At 53.8% G+C, this 16,188-nt stretch overlaps 1 protein-coding gene across 1 annotated transcript in view; it reads left to right on the forward strand.

Annotated features, from left to right (window-relative positions):
• The first annotated feature begins 1,203 nt into the window (after positions 1-1,203).
• The window catches only part of NHEJ1 (non-homologous end joining factor 1), a 152,470-nt gene continuing 137,485 nt past the window's right edge, over positions 1,204-16,188 (forward strand). Inside the window, exons 1-4 of the mRNA XM_073304674.1 lie at positions 1,204-1,285; positions 5,415-5,601; positions 7,121-7,330; positions 13,438-13,576. Of these exons, the coding sequence (XP_073160775.1) occupies positions 5,416-5,601; positions 7,121-7,330; positions 13,438-13,576 (535 nt within the window). The 5' untranslated portion in view covers positions 1,204-1,285; position 5,415. The remainder of the gene's footprint in view (positions 1,286-5,414; positions 5,602-7,120; positions 7,331-13,437; positions 13,577-16,188) is intronic.

A 16,188-nucleotide genomic window follows, 5' to 3' on the forward strand; every position in this document is an offset into this window, starting at 1 on the left:
GCCAAAGGGATTTAACGAGGCAGAGTGGAAATGCATGAGTTGGAATTGGGCCAGGATCTGGGGGTAACATCCCCTGGGACAGGTGCAGTCCCCTTTAGACTCTCACATTCCACGGGAGTGGGGTGCACATTTCCCCAATGGGCTGCCACTCTTTTCAGTCCCAAAGCTACCTCCATTCCACACAGCCTTGGGGCTCCCCACTCACTTTTGTTGTTGGAAAACATTCAGGTCAGAAACAAAGCATCATGAAACTGGTGTTACAGCCAGCCCCGGTGACACTGAACTGGTAGTTCTCCAACCGTGTCACGTACGGTCAGCTGGGGGCTCGCAGGGCACAGGCAGGTGGCATGTGGGCTGGCCGGATTGGAACGCCAGTGATCCCCGTGATGGTGGTGGGCTGCCAAGCGCTGCCGAGTCTTCGGTGCGATAGATCGGGCCTTGAAGGCTGGGAACTGCAGCACCAAGCAGCCGCACCTTGCACTGCACTTTCCCCGCAGGAATAGTCTTCGTTCCTCTGTCTGGTGTGTGCACCCCAGCGGGGAAACGGTCACCAGTGGGGCAGGGCCCAGTGGTTTGGGCTGGAGACCTAGGGTCAGTTGCTGCCCTGCCAGGCTCCCTGCAGGACCATAAGAACGGCCCCGCTGGGGCAGGCTGGGGCCTCCAGCCCAGCGGCCTGCCTGTGGCCATGGTTGGTGCCGGGCACTGCAGGGGAATGATGGGACCAGGGCCACTGGCGAGTGCCCCGCCCTCCAGCGCTCAGGGACCCCAGAGCCGAGGGCTGTCCTGGCTCAGCCATCGCTAGACCCTGCTGCAGGAACCCGCCACGCGGCAGGGAGTTCCGCAGGTCCCGCGAGCAGGGCTGACCCCGCCCATTGCCGACTCCGCCCCGCCCCTCCAGCAGCGCGCGCCACGGCCTGCCTGGCCCCGCCCACTACCGGCTCCGCCCCGCCCCTCCAGCAGCGCGCGCCGCGGCCTCCCTGGCCCCGCCCACTGCCTGCTCCGCCCCGCCCCTCCAGCAGCGCGCGCCACGGCCTGCCGGGCCCCGCCCCCTGCCGGCTCCGACTCCGGCTCCGCCCCGCCCCTCCAGCAGCGCGCGCTGCGGCCTCCCTGGCCCCGCCCACTGCCTGCTCCGCCCCGCCCCTATCAGCAGCGCGCGCCGCGGCCTGGCTGGCCCCGCCCACTGCCGGCTCTGGCTCCGCCCCGCCCCTCCAGCAGCGCGCGCGCCGGGGGGAATCTCCTCCTCCGGGCGGGTGGCGCCTCACGCGGGAGCCGGGCGGCGCGCACGGTACGGGGGGGGGGGCGGAGCGGGGCAGAGGAGGGTGAGACGGGCTGGGGCGAGGGGAAAAGGGTTTGGGGGGCTGAGGTGAGGGCGGGGCGAGGGGAAAAGGGTTTGGGGGGATGAGGTGAGGGCGGGGCGAGGGGAAAAGGGTTTGGGGGGCTGAGGCGGGGGTTGGGGAAGAGGTTTGGGGGCTGAGGTGAGGGCGGGGTGAGGGGAAGAGGTTTTGGGGGGCTGAGGTGAGGGCGGGGTGAGGGGAAGAGGTTTTGGGGGGCTGAGGTCGGGGTGGGGTGAGGGGAAGAGGTTTTGGGGGGCTGAGGTGAGGGCGGGGTGAGGGGAAGAGGTTTGGGGGCTGAGGTGAGGGCGGGGTGAGGGGAAGAGGTTTTGGGGGGCTGAGGTCGGGGTGGGGTGAGGGGAAGAGGTTTTGGGGGGCTGAGGTGAGGGCGGGGTGAGGGGAAGAGGTTTTGGGGGGCTGAGGTGAGGGCGGGTTGAGGGGAAGAGGTTTTGGGGGGCTGAGGTGAGGGTGGGGTGAGGGGAAGAGGTTTTGGGGGGCTGAGGTGAGGGTGGGGTGAGGGGAAGAGGTTTTGGGGGGCTGAGGTGAGGGCGGGTTGAGGGGAAGAGGTTTTGGGGGGCTGAAGTGGGGGTGAGGGGAAGAGGTTTTTGGAGGGTTGGGGGCTGGGGAAGAGGAAGAGGTTTTGGGGGGATGGGGGTGAGGGGAAGAGGTTTTGGGGGGATGGGGGTGAGGGGAAGAGGTTTTGGGGGGCTGAGGTGAGGGCGGGTTGAGGGGAAGAGGTTTGGGGGCTGAGGTGAGGGCGGGGTGAGGGGAAGAGGTTTTGGGGGGCTGAAGTGGGGGTGAGGGGAAGAGGTTTTTGGAGGGTTGGGGGCTGGGGAAGAGGAAGAGGTTTTGGGGGGATGGGGTGAGGGGAAGAGGTTTTGGGGGGCTGAGGTGAGGGGTTTGGGGGCACTGAACTCCCTTGTGCCTGTGGAGGCCCCCCTGCTGTCCCTCTTCCCACCCCCACGTGCGTCCATGGACGGGGTCTTTCCCCCGAAGTGTTTCTCGGGCACGTCGCAGCAGGAGCAAGGGGAAAGCGAGGGTAGAAGCAGTGCGAAGGGCATTCCCTCGTGTGACGCCCGTGCGCCGAGCGCTGCGTGTCGTTCTGGTCCCCTCAGCAGAGATGAGAAAGACTGCTCCTCTTCGCCTTAGAAAAGAGATGGCTACGAACATGAGAGAGGCCAGCCTGGGTCAGACCAATCACGGTCCACCTAGGCCAGTGTCCTGACTTCCTGCCATGGCCAGTGCCAGGTGCCTCCCAGGGAATGAACAGAACAGGGCAATTACCCAGTGATGCATCCCCTGCTGTCCAGTCCCCACTTCAGGCAATTGGAGGTTCAGGGATCCCTGCAGCATGGGGTTGGGTCCCGGGCCATACTGAGGGGATCTGAGAGAGGTCTACAAGACGATGACTGGTTTGGAGAGAGTGAACCGGGAGGTGTTATTTACCCCTTCACATAACACAAGAACCAGGGGTCGCCCAGTGAAATTAATAGGCATCAGGTTTGAAACAAATACGAGGAAAGACTTCTTCACACAACACACAGTCAACCTATTTAACTCACTGCCAGGGGATGTTGTGAAGGCCAAAAGTATAACTGATTTCAGTGCTCTGGAAGTCCCTAAACCTCCAACTGCCAGAACCTGGGGCTGGACAATAGGGAATGGATCATCCGATAATGGCCCAGTTCTTTTCCTTCCCTCTAAAGTGCCTGGTCCTGGCCACTGTCAGAGACAGAATATTGGCACCTCTAGCCATTCCCAGAGCATCTCCTAGGAAAAAACCAGATGGGACTTGAATTTCTAGTGAAAAGCGATCCTCAGAACTATTTTTTTTAAGGGGGGGGGGTGGGACCCATCTCTTCTTGAGCCATCCCTGTCCTTCGTAAAGACACAGAAAAGGGCACAAGCCCATGCTTTTTCCTTTGCCAATCATCTTTAATATTCAAAAGCAGGCTGTGGAGATTGTAGGTCCCAGCATGCAATGCTCCATGGTTGGACTGAAGAGAATTGTATGCTGGGAGTTGTAGCTGTTGTAGGACTCTCCTGGGACTTCTTACGATGAAACACAAACCCCTTCACCCATGTGATATTTTGATCCAGATTTGTTTGTCCAGCTGGGATGGAAGCTTGATTCCAGGGGTGCAAGGCCAGTGCACTAGCAGCGTCTCACTCTGGCAGCCTGTCCTCCTTCCCCCATCTTTCTGGTGATTGTGATGCCATAGAATTGGGTATGGCCATCAAGGGAGAGACCATTTCTTTCTCCAGTTTGTCCTTGCAGTGAGATTATAACTCACTGTTTGTGCTGCCAGGGCAGCCCTGTGATTGGGAATTCACAAACACTGGATTGTGATGTGCCTATGGGATCTGGCAGGAGGAGAAGCTGGGCCGAGTACAGAGGTTTCTAAGGTTGTCATTAGTGCTGCCCATCTTGTTTCTCTGATAACCAACATTATTTATTTAAAAATGGAACAGCAACTGCAATGCAAAATGGCCAAAGAATAGTCTCCCCTGGGCAGGCCATTCATTCACTCCTGTAATGGTACATTTCTCCAGGCCACGGGGCCTGTTTCCTGTCTTATGAGCTGCACATGGAAGGAGCTGAGGCCAGGCGTCACTATGAACATAAGAATGGCCACACCGGGTCAGACCAAAGGTCCATCCAGACAGGCATCCTGTCTATGGACAGTGGCCAACGCCAGGTGCCCCAGAGGGAGTGAACCCAAGAGGCAATGATCAAGTGATCTCTCTCCTGCCGTCCATCTCCACCCTCTGACAAACAGAGGCTAGGGACACCATTCTTTACCTATCCTGGCTAATAGCCATTAATGGGCTTAACCTCCATGAATTTATCCAGTTCTCTTTTAAACCCTGTTATAGTCCTAGCCTTCACAACCTCCTCAGGCAAGGAGTTCCACAGGTTGACTGTGCACTGAGTGAAGAAGAACTTCCTTTTATTTGTTTTAAGCCTGCTGCCCATTCATTTCATTTGGTGGCCCGCAGTTCTTATATTATGGGAACAAGTAAATAACTTTTCCTTATTCCCTTTCTCCACACCACTCATGGGTTTATAGACCTCTATCATCTCCCCCCTTAGTCTCCTCTTTTCCAAGCTGAAAAGTCCTAGCCTCTTTAATCTCTCCTCCTATGGGACCCATTCCAAACCCCTAATCATTTTAGTTGCCCTTCTCTGAACCTTTTCTAAAGCCAGCATATCTTTTCTGAGATGAGGGGACCACATCTGTACGCACTATTCAAGATGTGGGCATACCATGGATTTATATAAGGGCAATAAGATATTCTCCGTCTTATTCTCTGTCCCTTTTTTAATGACTCCTAACATCCCGTTTGCTGTTTTGACTGCTGCTGCACACTGCGTGGACGTCTTCAGAGAACTATCCACGATGACGCCAAGATCTTTCTCCTGATTAGTTGTAGCTAAATTAGCCCCCATCATATTGTATGTATCGTTGGGGTTATTTTTTCCAATGTGCGTTACTTGACATTTCTCCACATTAAATTTCATTTGCCATTTTGTTGCCCAATCACTTAGTTTTGTGAGATCTTTTTGAAGTTCTTCACAGTCTGCCTTGGTCTTAACTATCTTGAGCAGTTTAGTATCATCTGTAAACTTTGCCACCTGACAGTTTACCTCTTTCTCCAGATCATTTATGAATAGGTTAAATCGGATTGGTCATAGGACTGACACTTGGTAACACCACTAGTTACCCCTCTCCATTCTGAAAATTTACCATTTATTCCTACCCTTTGTTTCCTGTCTTTTAACCAGTTCGCAATCCATGAAAGGATCTTCCCTCGTATCCCATGACCACTTAATTTATGTAAGAGCCTTTGGTGAGGGACCTTGTCAAAGGCTTTCTGGAATGATGTTTGTGTTCAGTGCTAGTTTGGTATCATCAGCTGCAGGCCTCAAGGCTAGTGTGAGCCAGTGGGGATGCAAAGGTGTCTCAGAGGCGCACATAAGCTTTCCTGGAGCTTGTTCTCTCCAGGGAGTGGGGTCTGGTGGAAGTTGTGCTCTTCCTTTGCTGGGAGTGCTGCTGTCTGAGCCTGTTTGTTCTCTTGCAGGATGGAGGGCTCTGAAGATCTAGATAGCAGCCTCCTGACACAGCCTTGGGCTTCAGTTTGCTTTGGTGAATTCACTTTTATTGCCAAGGCTTGTTTCAAAGAAACCGGCTACGTCTTGCTGATCTCTGACCTCAGCAGTGTTTGGTACGAGCGTGCAGACACGGATATCGTTGGGAAAAGGTCCAAGGTGAGTCTGGAATGAGGTTTGCAAAATCCACAAACCCCCTTTTATGCGTAAGCCAGCTAACATTCCAGTATGATCTTACAGGGCACGCAGAGGGGGGATGACAGCTTCAGTAGGACTAGGGTAGAAGGCCTTGATGTGGGAAGCCCTATGCAGGTCTGCTGATTCCTCTCCATTCTGACCTATAGCATTCCCTGCTATGCTAGTCCTGGGCTCCTGCACTCAATCTCTGCTGATGTGCCTCAATCCTGATCTGCAGCCTCCCTTCTATTCCAGTCCTGGTTTCCCTCCCCACAGCTCTATCAGTGCCCCTCAGTTCTGAGTCAGTACCCCTGGCTGTTCCAGTACTGGATTCCTCCTCCTCAGACATTGTACCAAACTGGTGGTTCTGTGATTCTGAGAGACATCGCTTGGGGTGAGGCCATCAGACACACTTCCCTTGTAGGCTGGGATGGAAGCTTGTTCCAGGGGTGCAAGGCCAGTGCATTAGCAGTGTCTCACTCTGGCAGCCTGTCCTCCTTCCCCCATCTTTCTGGTGATTGTGGTGCCATAGAACTGGGTATGGCCATCAAGGGAGAGACTGTTGTTAGCTTTAGTGGCCAGGTCAGAGGCTACCAGCAGCTTCTTTTTCAGGACCGCTCCTCCAGGGATGCTACCCTGGCAGTTTCTGCAGCCTCAGTTACATGCTCATTTTAATGATGTCTGTAGTTTCAGAAACAGGCCAGGCAGCACAAGCGACCATCTACTTCTCTTTTAGGTCCCCTCTGTCTCCGGGCCAAGGGGCAGATGGGAGCAGGGCCTGTTTGGAGCCCCTTGTGGGGACTGTTACCCTGATCACTGGGTTTAACGTTTGAGTATTTTATAGAGTTTGGCCTCTGCTGGGGAGTGGATGGTGATGGGCCGAGGAGTCTTGCCTCCGTCCCTTGGCTACTCCCATATACTACAATGGCTGCTTCCCACTTGTCTGTGTTGGCAGGTGGGCTAGGCTGCAACAGTTTCTCAGCCAGCCTGGAGCAGCTGAGAGGTGTCCTAGCGCAGGAGAGCCCTGGGTGGTAATAAGAGGGCAGTGGGATATTGGAGAGGGCATCCCAGGAACCACATGGGGATAAAATTTCATTACGCCTTCTACATCCTGCCCTTTCGAACGCCACTTGCCCAGAGCTGGTGATCTGGTGAGTCAGGAGGGAATGCCCAGATCCCAGGCAATGATGGGCATGGGGAGAACTGGTGAGGAAAGGTTCTTTGTCGAGCATAGACCAGATGGGGGTCTGTTGCTCTCAGTCCTGGTTGTTCCATTGGAGGCTTTGTTCTGTATTGGCTAAGGGAATGTGAAGGAGGATGTGTGGCTAAGCTGCCTGCAGTGACAGTCCCAAGGATGTTAGTGGGGAGCCTTGGGACAGAATGAACTGGGATGGACCCTATTTGCTGGTGTTTCTACCTGATCTGAGTAAGCCTAGCATTGGGGTCTCCAGGGTGCTTTGCTGCTTCCACTAACTGCACCTTTCCATTTGGGCTTTCCCAGGAGCTGAACAAGCGGCTGACAGCCCATGTGTCGTCTTTCCTGAATCGCTTGAGCAACCTGATGTGCCCTTTGCTGGAAGGAAGAGAGAGTGATGCCAACTCCTTCTCCTGCCAACAGACCCCCAGCAAACTCACCATCCATGTGAAAAGTGAGCTCTCCGGACTACCCTTCTACTGGGTTTTCCATTGCCCCGCAGCTGCCGTGGAGATGGTGAGGAAAGGGTTCTGCGATGCGCCACATGCCTGCCCCTCCTTCTGAGATGCTCGGCAAAACTTCAGCCAGTCAGGGAGAGCGAGGAGCTGCGGTGGGTGGCGGGAGCTAAGTTAATTGATTTTAAAAAATCTTGTGGCGGTTTTGGAGTTACCAAGGTGTGCACTAACTGCCCGCATCCCCCGATCTGACCCTTGCTTCCCTCCCCTGCTGTGTGACACAGCCCCTTCCTGCTTCTGCTCAGGTTAGACTGTCAACTCCACCGGCCAAGGACTATCTCTTAGGGTTGCCAACCCTCCATGGGGAACAAATATTTAAAAATGGGCTCTTCAGTCTAGCAGACAAAGGTCAAATGCAATCCAATGGAATACAAACCATGAATTAAAGATTAGTCTTTCATTAAAGAGAATGTCATGTGATGAAACCTCCAGGAATTTGTCCAACCGAAGTTGGCAACCCTCCTATCTCTGTCTGTGTGCATGCAGCACCCAGCACAGCAGGACCCTGCCCCTGCCCCACAGCAATCACAATAAGCCTGATAATAAAACAGTGCGGCCTTGGGGAATGAGCACCAAGCTGGGCCCTAGAAGGGCCTGAGTTCTGACACTGGCTCTGCCACCGGCTCATTATGTATCCTTGGCCGAGTCACTGCTTTTCTCAGTGCCACGGTTTCATCTCCTGTGGGATGTGGGAAAGAGTATTCTCCCCTCCCCCACCTCCCAGGGGTGTTGGGGGGATTCCTGAGTTGGTGTCCGTAAAAGTCAAGTACCCTGCTTAGCCCTTCCAGGGATGGGGATGGAGCTGAAGAGCTGCTGGGGCTGCGTAGCACTGTTTCCTAGAGCCATTCATAGATACTGAGGCCAGAAGGGACCATTGTTGAGTGTCTGGCATAGGCCGTAGTGCTGCCTTGTATTCATTCCTTGCATTAATTATTTTTGTGACAGCAGCATCTGGAGGCCTCCTCCAGGAGCAGGGCCGTGCTGTGTTGGACAGAGATGGTTGCTGGCTCAAAGAGCTTGCCATCTAAGTGAGATACAATAAATGGATGTAGCAAACAAGGGGAGCTGGGACAAGGATAGTCATTAACATGAGCCAAGTGGGTATTGGGGGGGCCCTCCAAGCCACTTGCCTGGAAGAGGGGAGGGATCTGAAGATGTCCAGGGTGGCGGCTTTATGGACTAGCTCAGTTCCTTACATATGGGTCACCATAGAAGAAAGTGCAATGGGGCTTGTGGGCGAAGCTGGTGAGGAAGCCTGTCATCGCTGCCGGGGTGTAGTGGTGGGGTCGCATGATGAGATAGAAGCACGGAGGAATAGGGAGAGGCATATGCTTGGTTCCTTAGGTGTCGATCTTGTCCTGCCATCAAACTTCCACTGGAACTCTCAAGCTAAGCAGAGTTTCATAGTTTCCAAGGCCAGAAGTGACCATTGTGATCGTCTAGTCTGACCTCCTGTATAGCACAGGTTGGAGAATGCCCTCCACAATCATTCCTAGAGCAGATCTTCTAGAGAAGCAGCCAGTCTTAAAAATTGTCAGGGATGGAGAATCTACCACGTCCCCAGGTAAATTGTTCCAATGGTTGATTGCTCTCCGCCATTAAAAACGTACACCTTATTTCCAATCTGAATTTGTCTAGCTTCAACTTCAAGCTATTGGATTGTATTTGACCTTTGTCTGCTAGACTGAAGAGCCCATTATTAAATATTCTTTTCCCATGGAGGTACTTACAGACTGTGATCAAGTCACCTCTTAACCTTCACTTTGTTAAGCTAAATAGATTGAGCTCCTTGAGTCTGTTGCTATGAGGCAGGTTTTCAAGTCCTGTAATCATTCTTGTCGCTCTTCTTTGAATTCTCTCCAATGTAAGTTATTGGGGGCCAGGAATGGGAGGCAAGTTCTAGTCTAAGGAATGTGTGGATGAAACAAGGAGCGAGGTGGCTGGCTCAGTAAGGAGTAGGGCCCCAGTGTGGTACTAGGTGGCGCGCTATGCTGCAAGGAGTGGGAGTGCTCTGTTCTTGGATCCAGTGCTGACCCCAATGCCTTTGTGCGGTGCTAAGCAATGCTGTGCTGCTAGAGGTCTGTGTTTTGGTTGAAACATGAAACTGAGGCTCTGTCCACCTGGTAATGAAAGGTGCTTTGGCTTTTTCAGCTAACAGTCCAGCTCTTATAGAGCTTCCGAGTGGCTTTGTTCTCTCCCAAAACTCCTCCTGCAGTTCCAGCTGGGAAACAAGGCTTGCTCACTTCCTGCCAAACTGTTTCGCAGTACTACTTGATGTTGTCTCATTGGAGGCAACTGATTCTTTGGTAGGGGACGTGATTCTGGTCTGTGCTTTTATGTCCCTTGACCTTTGTACAGTGCTCTGTGTACCTGCAGGATGGAAGAGGCTGTCTGTCTGGGGTAATTACTTTTAGTAGGTGGCACCATGCAAACAGCTAGGAGGCTTCAGCCTGAGATTCAAAACTGGGACCAGAAAGAAAATCAGGAACCAAGCACACCAGGTGCCTGGTTAGTCAGGAACACAAATGGCCAGGCTGGCCCAGAGTAGGGCTCCTCCAGCCAGTTTCTTACCTCTGACAGAAGCCAGTCCCAGCTGTTCAGAAGGGGTGCAGGGAACTCTGCAGTGGGCAGTGATGGGATGGCTGTCCCTAGGTCAGAGATTGGCACATGCCCGGAAGAATGAAGGTTTATAGCCCTGCCAGAAACATTTGGTTTAAAAAACTTTCTTATTGTTGTAACTCTGGATGTTCCCATTATCCATATAAATAGCTGATGCCGCTTTGATGATTTCTTGTGCCACAGGCTAATTGAGAGTCTTATGAAAAAGTGTTTCTTTTGACCAGTTTTTAATTCACTGCTTTTCAGTTTAATTGGATGTAGGGGTGTGTACAGGAATAAAAATTTGGTCACTTTTGGAGGGGGCACTTTCTGTGCCCCCATGGCCAGAGGGGCTGGCTCTCTCCTCCGCACTTCCAGGAGATGGAGAAGCTCACTTTCTCCTGGCAGCCAGAGGAGCTGGATCTCCCCTGCGGCCCCAGGGCTGGAGGAGCTGCCATGGCCCCGGTACTGCCCTGGCCCCGGAAGAGTTTTGTGCCCTCCACTGATGGGGGGGCTTATCTCTGCTTGTCCCCTTGCACACCCCTCTGATTGGACGTTCCCTTGCTCTTTTATAGAACAAATTGCCCTGTGAGAGCTTCACTTCCAGCTTTCTCAGTGCCTCTGCAGGTGAGGAGTGTATTCCTCCACAGTGGTATGCATAGGGGAAATTTGGGGCATTCTTTGTTCTTACATGCAATTGTCTTTAAGGCTGTGTGCTCTCTGTAGCTTGATTAAATTGTAGTGGTGTCCAGTGTGCACCAGAGGGTGCTGTGCACCTAACTAATAAACGGTTTCAGAGTAGCAGACGTGTTAGTCTGTATCCGCAAAAAGAACAGAAGGACTTGTGGCACCTTAGAGACTAACCAATTTATTTGAGCATAAGCTTAAGTGAGCTACAGCTTACTTCATCGGCTCACAAAAGTTTATGCTCAAATAAATTGGTTAGTCTCTAAGGTGCCACAAGTCCTCCTTTTCTTCTAACTAGTAAATGTTGCTAGTCGACACAGGCAGCTCAGTGGCAAGTGATTTGTGACTTCCCCCAGAGAAGCTGAGGCAGCCGTAGCTGGGAAGGGGCCTCCTAGGCAGGCTGTGAGTGCTGCTTGCTGGGACCGTGCATGTGCATGTTCTGCTCTGCTGCAAAATTTGCTGTAATACCATTTATAAAACCCGCTCCCCGCTCGTTCACCATGACTGTGGAAGGGTGGGACAGGACAGCTAGCAAGAGGACAGGATGAGGCTCGCTGGCGGGGCCCCTTTAAAGGGCATTGGCCCTTTGGTCAGGACCAATATTGGACCTTCCTGAAAGTTCTGAAGTTGTGGGTTTGAAATATCTGCACTTAAGATTCTCCCCTTGCTCTTTAGAAAGAGCAGAGCTGGGGTCTCAGACTTGTTGCTATTGGGACAGATGTCCTCAGAATCCATCCGTGTGGTGGGCACTTATTGACCCACTGGCAATGCCAGGGACTGAAAGGGTGATGGGGCTGGATGGAGCTTACCCCACAGGGTCATCCTCCCTAGCAGAGTTTTGTCTGTGTGCAGGGGTGGCACTTGCCCAGGCTCTGCCATTCCTGCGGTACATGGAGGAGTCAGTCTCCAGCCTGCCAGTGCAGCTCCTTTCACCAGCCATGAAATCCTTTTACAAAGAACAAATGGGGCATACCAAAACCTGACCCGTGTGTCAGTGCCCCCGCTGGCTCTCCAGCAGCAAGAACTTCCCAGAGCCGTGCCCGTCTCTGCTGGTGCACAGGTGGAGAAGTAACGAAAGGTGAGCCACGTTAGCTCTGGTTCCATTAAGAGCACAGGATGTGGGGCAGACCCATGCAGCTCACTTGGGCCAAGACACATGGCTCTGGAAAGACATTCTCCTGCCCTTCAAAGAGGGTATGAATCCCACAGCATTATCGGAGTGATAGAGCGAGCTGTGAACCAGCAGCTGCCACTGTCCTGTTAGTTCGTATCTTGATTAATGTTTGTAAAGCACTTAGGCAATGGGACGCACTGCACAATGCTAAGTGTTACTGTTAGTAATGCAGGAATGGGGCCCAGACTTTGCTTAGCCGCTCATCAAGAATCTGAGGCCTGTGCCGAACTGGCCTAGAATGGAGCAGATTGCTCCCTCCCTCAGGTCTGCAAGTGGAGGGATGGCCCATGGGGACCACAGGTCCCAGCATCTTGACCTGAGTGGAGGCCGCATTGCATTTTGGGACCTGTAGTGACCATGGCTTGCACCTTTGGCTGAAAGAGGAGGGAGGCTGCAGAATTCAACCCCCCAGCTCTCTGCAGCGAGTGTGCCATAGACCCAGGGCCTCTGGGGGTTGTGGTGTCCTGTGAGTGATGCCGTATTCACTATACCCCCATGTCAGGGGCTTGGATTTGCTGATGATAATGCAGCACAGAATGAGTAGGGTTTTGTCAGACAGGCTCTGAGGGCGTATTGGGCCCTGCTGCATGGGTCTTGCCGAGGCTGTCCCACAGATGACAGTGAGGGGGCTGTTTCCTGTGTCCATCTCACTGGAGTTGCTGGGTGAAATGGTCCACTGGGAGCAGAGGTCAGCCTGGCCTGACTTGAACCCCTCTGACATGAGGGCCAGGAAGCTGCAGAGAGTGTGTGTCCCATGGAGAAAGTGCCCTTAGTGCGAGGTGGAGCAGGGTTCATCCAATGCACACTGAGGACCAGCGCAGGACCCTCTGCACTGAGAAGCCTTGGGCAAGGATGAGGTGGCCTGGGCTGGGTGTAGATGGGTGCATGGGTGGCAGCAGCAAGGGTCTGGATAGGATTTGGGGTAGAGATTCCTCATGTCTTTGATCTCATCTTCCTGTGAAAGTCTCTCAATTTCCTAAAGCTGCAATTTGACAGCACGGTTCGTTTTGCTTTTCAGTCTCAGCCATGTCTGTTTCCAGTGTCAGAATTCACGTTGGGGCCCACTGGGGGTGGGCATGAGGCTCAGAGGGACCTGTTTGTGTTGCTTACAGAAGTTCTCATTGGGCTGATTAGACTGAAAGAGTTTGCTGTTGTCTCTTGCCACTCCCATAGCTGTCTGTGGAGTTAGTGTCTCCTGTACTGAACCTTCTCCATCACATGTCCATCTTGTTCCTCACTGCTTGTGCTGTTTTGTACAGCGCCTCCTGCTGGGAGAGGCTGGGACTGGGGTAGATGGAAGTTATCGCACAGTCAGAGCTCCTGCCCCATTCTCTACAGCTCCTCTCACAGCCAACATTTCTATGCCATTCCCTACAGGGCCTCCTACTGGGAGAGGCAGGGGTGGCAGAGACCTCCCTGTCCAGCCAGTGCACCTGATTTGTTCCATAGAGTGCCTCTTGCTGGTAGATGCTGGAATGGCAGACAGGCATTCCTGTGACTGGTGAGCACTGAGAAATCTTGAGTAAACTCTGGCTGTAGCTGTTGCCAATACATTGCTGCTGTAGACTGACCTGCTTCAACCGCTTTTGTTCTAGAGACCCAGTTTAAGTGCCCTTCTTGGCCTTCCCTGTTTTGTCTTTCCCACCCAGATTTCCCGTCATCTTGTGCGGCCCCTCATCAGGATGAGCCTGGCATTGCAGTACCAGCTGCAAGAGCTGGCGTCTCTCCTGGTGCAGAAGGATGCTGAGATTGAAGACTACAGAGAGAGCGGGGCTGCTCTCAGCAGAGGTATGGAGGGCTGTTCCACTCATGGGGAAACCAGGGCTGGAGAGAGCAGGGAGTGAGTTTCCTTCCCTGCACAGGGTTGGCACAAAGTGCTCAGTCTGGCTATTACCCAATGAGGCTTGTGTTTCATGTTCAGCAGCTACAGCAGTCAGACAGTAGCCAGAAGCCTTGGGAGTAGTCCCCAGGGGAGAGGTGGAGGAGGAATGGACATTGACCAGTAGCCGAAGGACTTGGGGAGTCGCCAAGGGGCTCTTTGCTTTACTTAGAGTACCTGGCTGTTTACCAAGAGCCTGGATCCAAAGCCAGCTAGTGAGGGAGCGCTGGAGCAGAGTCAGGCTTTTTTCCCACATGCAGTAGCTTGCAGAGCATTTGGAGAGGGACCAGGGGCTCCCGGCTCTTCCCCTCGACTTCCTTAGATGAACATTGAAAGCATGGCTGTGTGCATGGGTTTGTTTCCAGTGCGGAGCCTCTGAGATGTTAACGAGAGGCCTGGGTTTAATCCCCAGCTGGCAGAGCACAGTGTCCAGAGCGGAGTGATATAAGGACTGGCAGAGCTGTCGCTAGTGGGTGGAGTCCCTTGGTGATTAGAAGGGGTGCTGGGTCGCACCCTCAGCTGGTGATGCTTCCGGCGTGTAGATTCGACTCGCAGCTGAGGCTCTGCATGTGTCGGGCTGGAGGGAAGTGTTAACAGGGAGGCATGCTCTGCTTTTCATCAGCATGGCCTGATTTCCTCAAAGAGTTTCCCTTGCACATCAGAGGGCTTCTATGCTCCTGACCAGCTCCCCAGGATCCACTAGGTAGCTGGGAACTGGCCTAGTGCTGCTTGTCTGACACACTGCTCTCTGCAAGCTGCTTGGGCCTGAGAACGGGGAGCAGGCTGTTTCATTGTTTATTTATACAGCCCCCTTGGTGATTGCAGTGCTGGAAAGTGATGTCAGGTGCTCCAGGCCCTGTAATCTCAGTGATTCCAGCTCAGACTTGCTCTCCTTACCTGTGGGGAGAGTTTTCCTACTAACTGGTGCCACAAATGCCTGCTGGAAGGTGAAGGGTGAGCTGGGGTCTTTAAGGCTTGTGCATCACCCCCAGGAATAGGGATTGTGCAAGGCGAGTCCCTTGCACAGTGACACCTGCTATCCCCCTTGGAGGGATGGGTGTGAGTAAGGGCAGTGCATGGCCTGTGCTTGGAACTAGGTTAGGACGTGAGCCAGACCAGACTCCGGCTCTCTCTGGTGTTGTGCTGGATCTTCAGGGCTTGTGGGAGTCCAAAGAATCTTATTTATGGGTGTAGAATCAGCAGGTATGCCTGATGCAAGAGCCAGCAAGGCGGCTGGGAGGTGTCATTATCCAGTCACTTTGTGCCCACCCAACACCTCAGAGGGGTTGCTTAGTATGACATGAGGGGCAGGGCTTCCCATCTGCAGAGTTTGTCCCATTGTTGGCGGATGGAGCAATCACCTGATCTGCTCTTGAGGAACAGTTCATGGTGGTGATGGAGAAATGATGGCTTGGAGCTAGCAACAGGGCCAGGCAAGCCAGGTATTGGGACCAACCCCCAGTGGTCTCGCTGGGATGTCCTCAAGGGCCCATGTCCAGGGGTGTCCACAGAACGGCTGATTTTCCTGTTTGTAGGAGTAGGAAAGAAGAGCTCCTGCCCTTGGGTGATGGCTTGACTGCAGTAGGACCCAAGAGGTCCCTTCCAGGCCTAAGATCTATGAATGCCACCATATGTGCTGGCAGGGCTCACTCCTTACCTCTGGCTTCAGAGCTGCATGGTAGGATGCCACTGCAGGGTGCTGGGGAAGATAGTGGGCCTCGCTCTGAGGCAGTAGTCTCTGGGTGAGTTTTGTGTGAAGGGGTGGGTGCAGCAGGAGATCCTCCCCCACCCTCAGCTTGGCTGCAGAGGAAGCTTGGAATGGCAGTCACCATTTTTCCAGGACACACCAAAATGCATGTGTTTACCTCTTGCTGCTGCTGCTGCTGCTCGGGCAGCACAATGGCTTCCAGCGGGCTGGGGAGCAGCAAGCTTAGCCTGAGGTGCAGGGAGTGATGGGGATTTGGGGAGAGTGTTGCCTACAGACTGCTGCGGGCTCCTAGTGCAGGTAGCCTCACCCTCATGGTCAGCGCTAGCCAAAGTCTTCAGCATTTCTGTGAGGTGCATAGGCCTTGCTCCTTGGCTTGTGTGCTGAGATGGGGCCCAATGTGGAAGTGCTGCTCTAGGCAGCCAGAACATCTCCCCATCCATTTGGGGACAGTTGTGTGGGGGGTGGGGGTGCCTCTCCCCAGGAATGTCATGGCAACAGTCATTCCTGAGCCCCCTTGCTGCAACACAGAGACACTGGGACCAGGGAGGCTCCACACTGCAGGGTACTGCTCACCAAGACATCCTGGGAGCTGGCCTTAGGTCCTTGGACCCATCTGCCCTGGGCTGGGAGCCATGTTTACTGAACTGCAGGAAACCCCAAAGGCTGGAGCATGTTTCCAGACTTGCTGACAGTGCTGAAGCCAAGTTTTCCCAAGGGGCCTTTGAAACCCTGTGCTGTCACAGGGCAGACAGCTGTAGCCCCAGTGAGGATGGGGCCTTCGGCCGCTGCGCTGGGGCTGCTTTGCTGAAATGG

The sequence above is a fragment of the Lepidochelys kempii genome, chromosome 11 (genome assembly GCF_965140265.1).
Source record: "Lepidochelys kempii isolate rLepKem1 chromosome 11, rLepKem1.hap2, whole genome shotgun sequence".
NCBI lineage: Eukaryota > Metazoa > Chordata > Testudines > Cheloniidae > Lepidochelys > Lepidochelys kempii.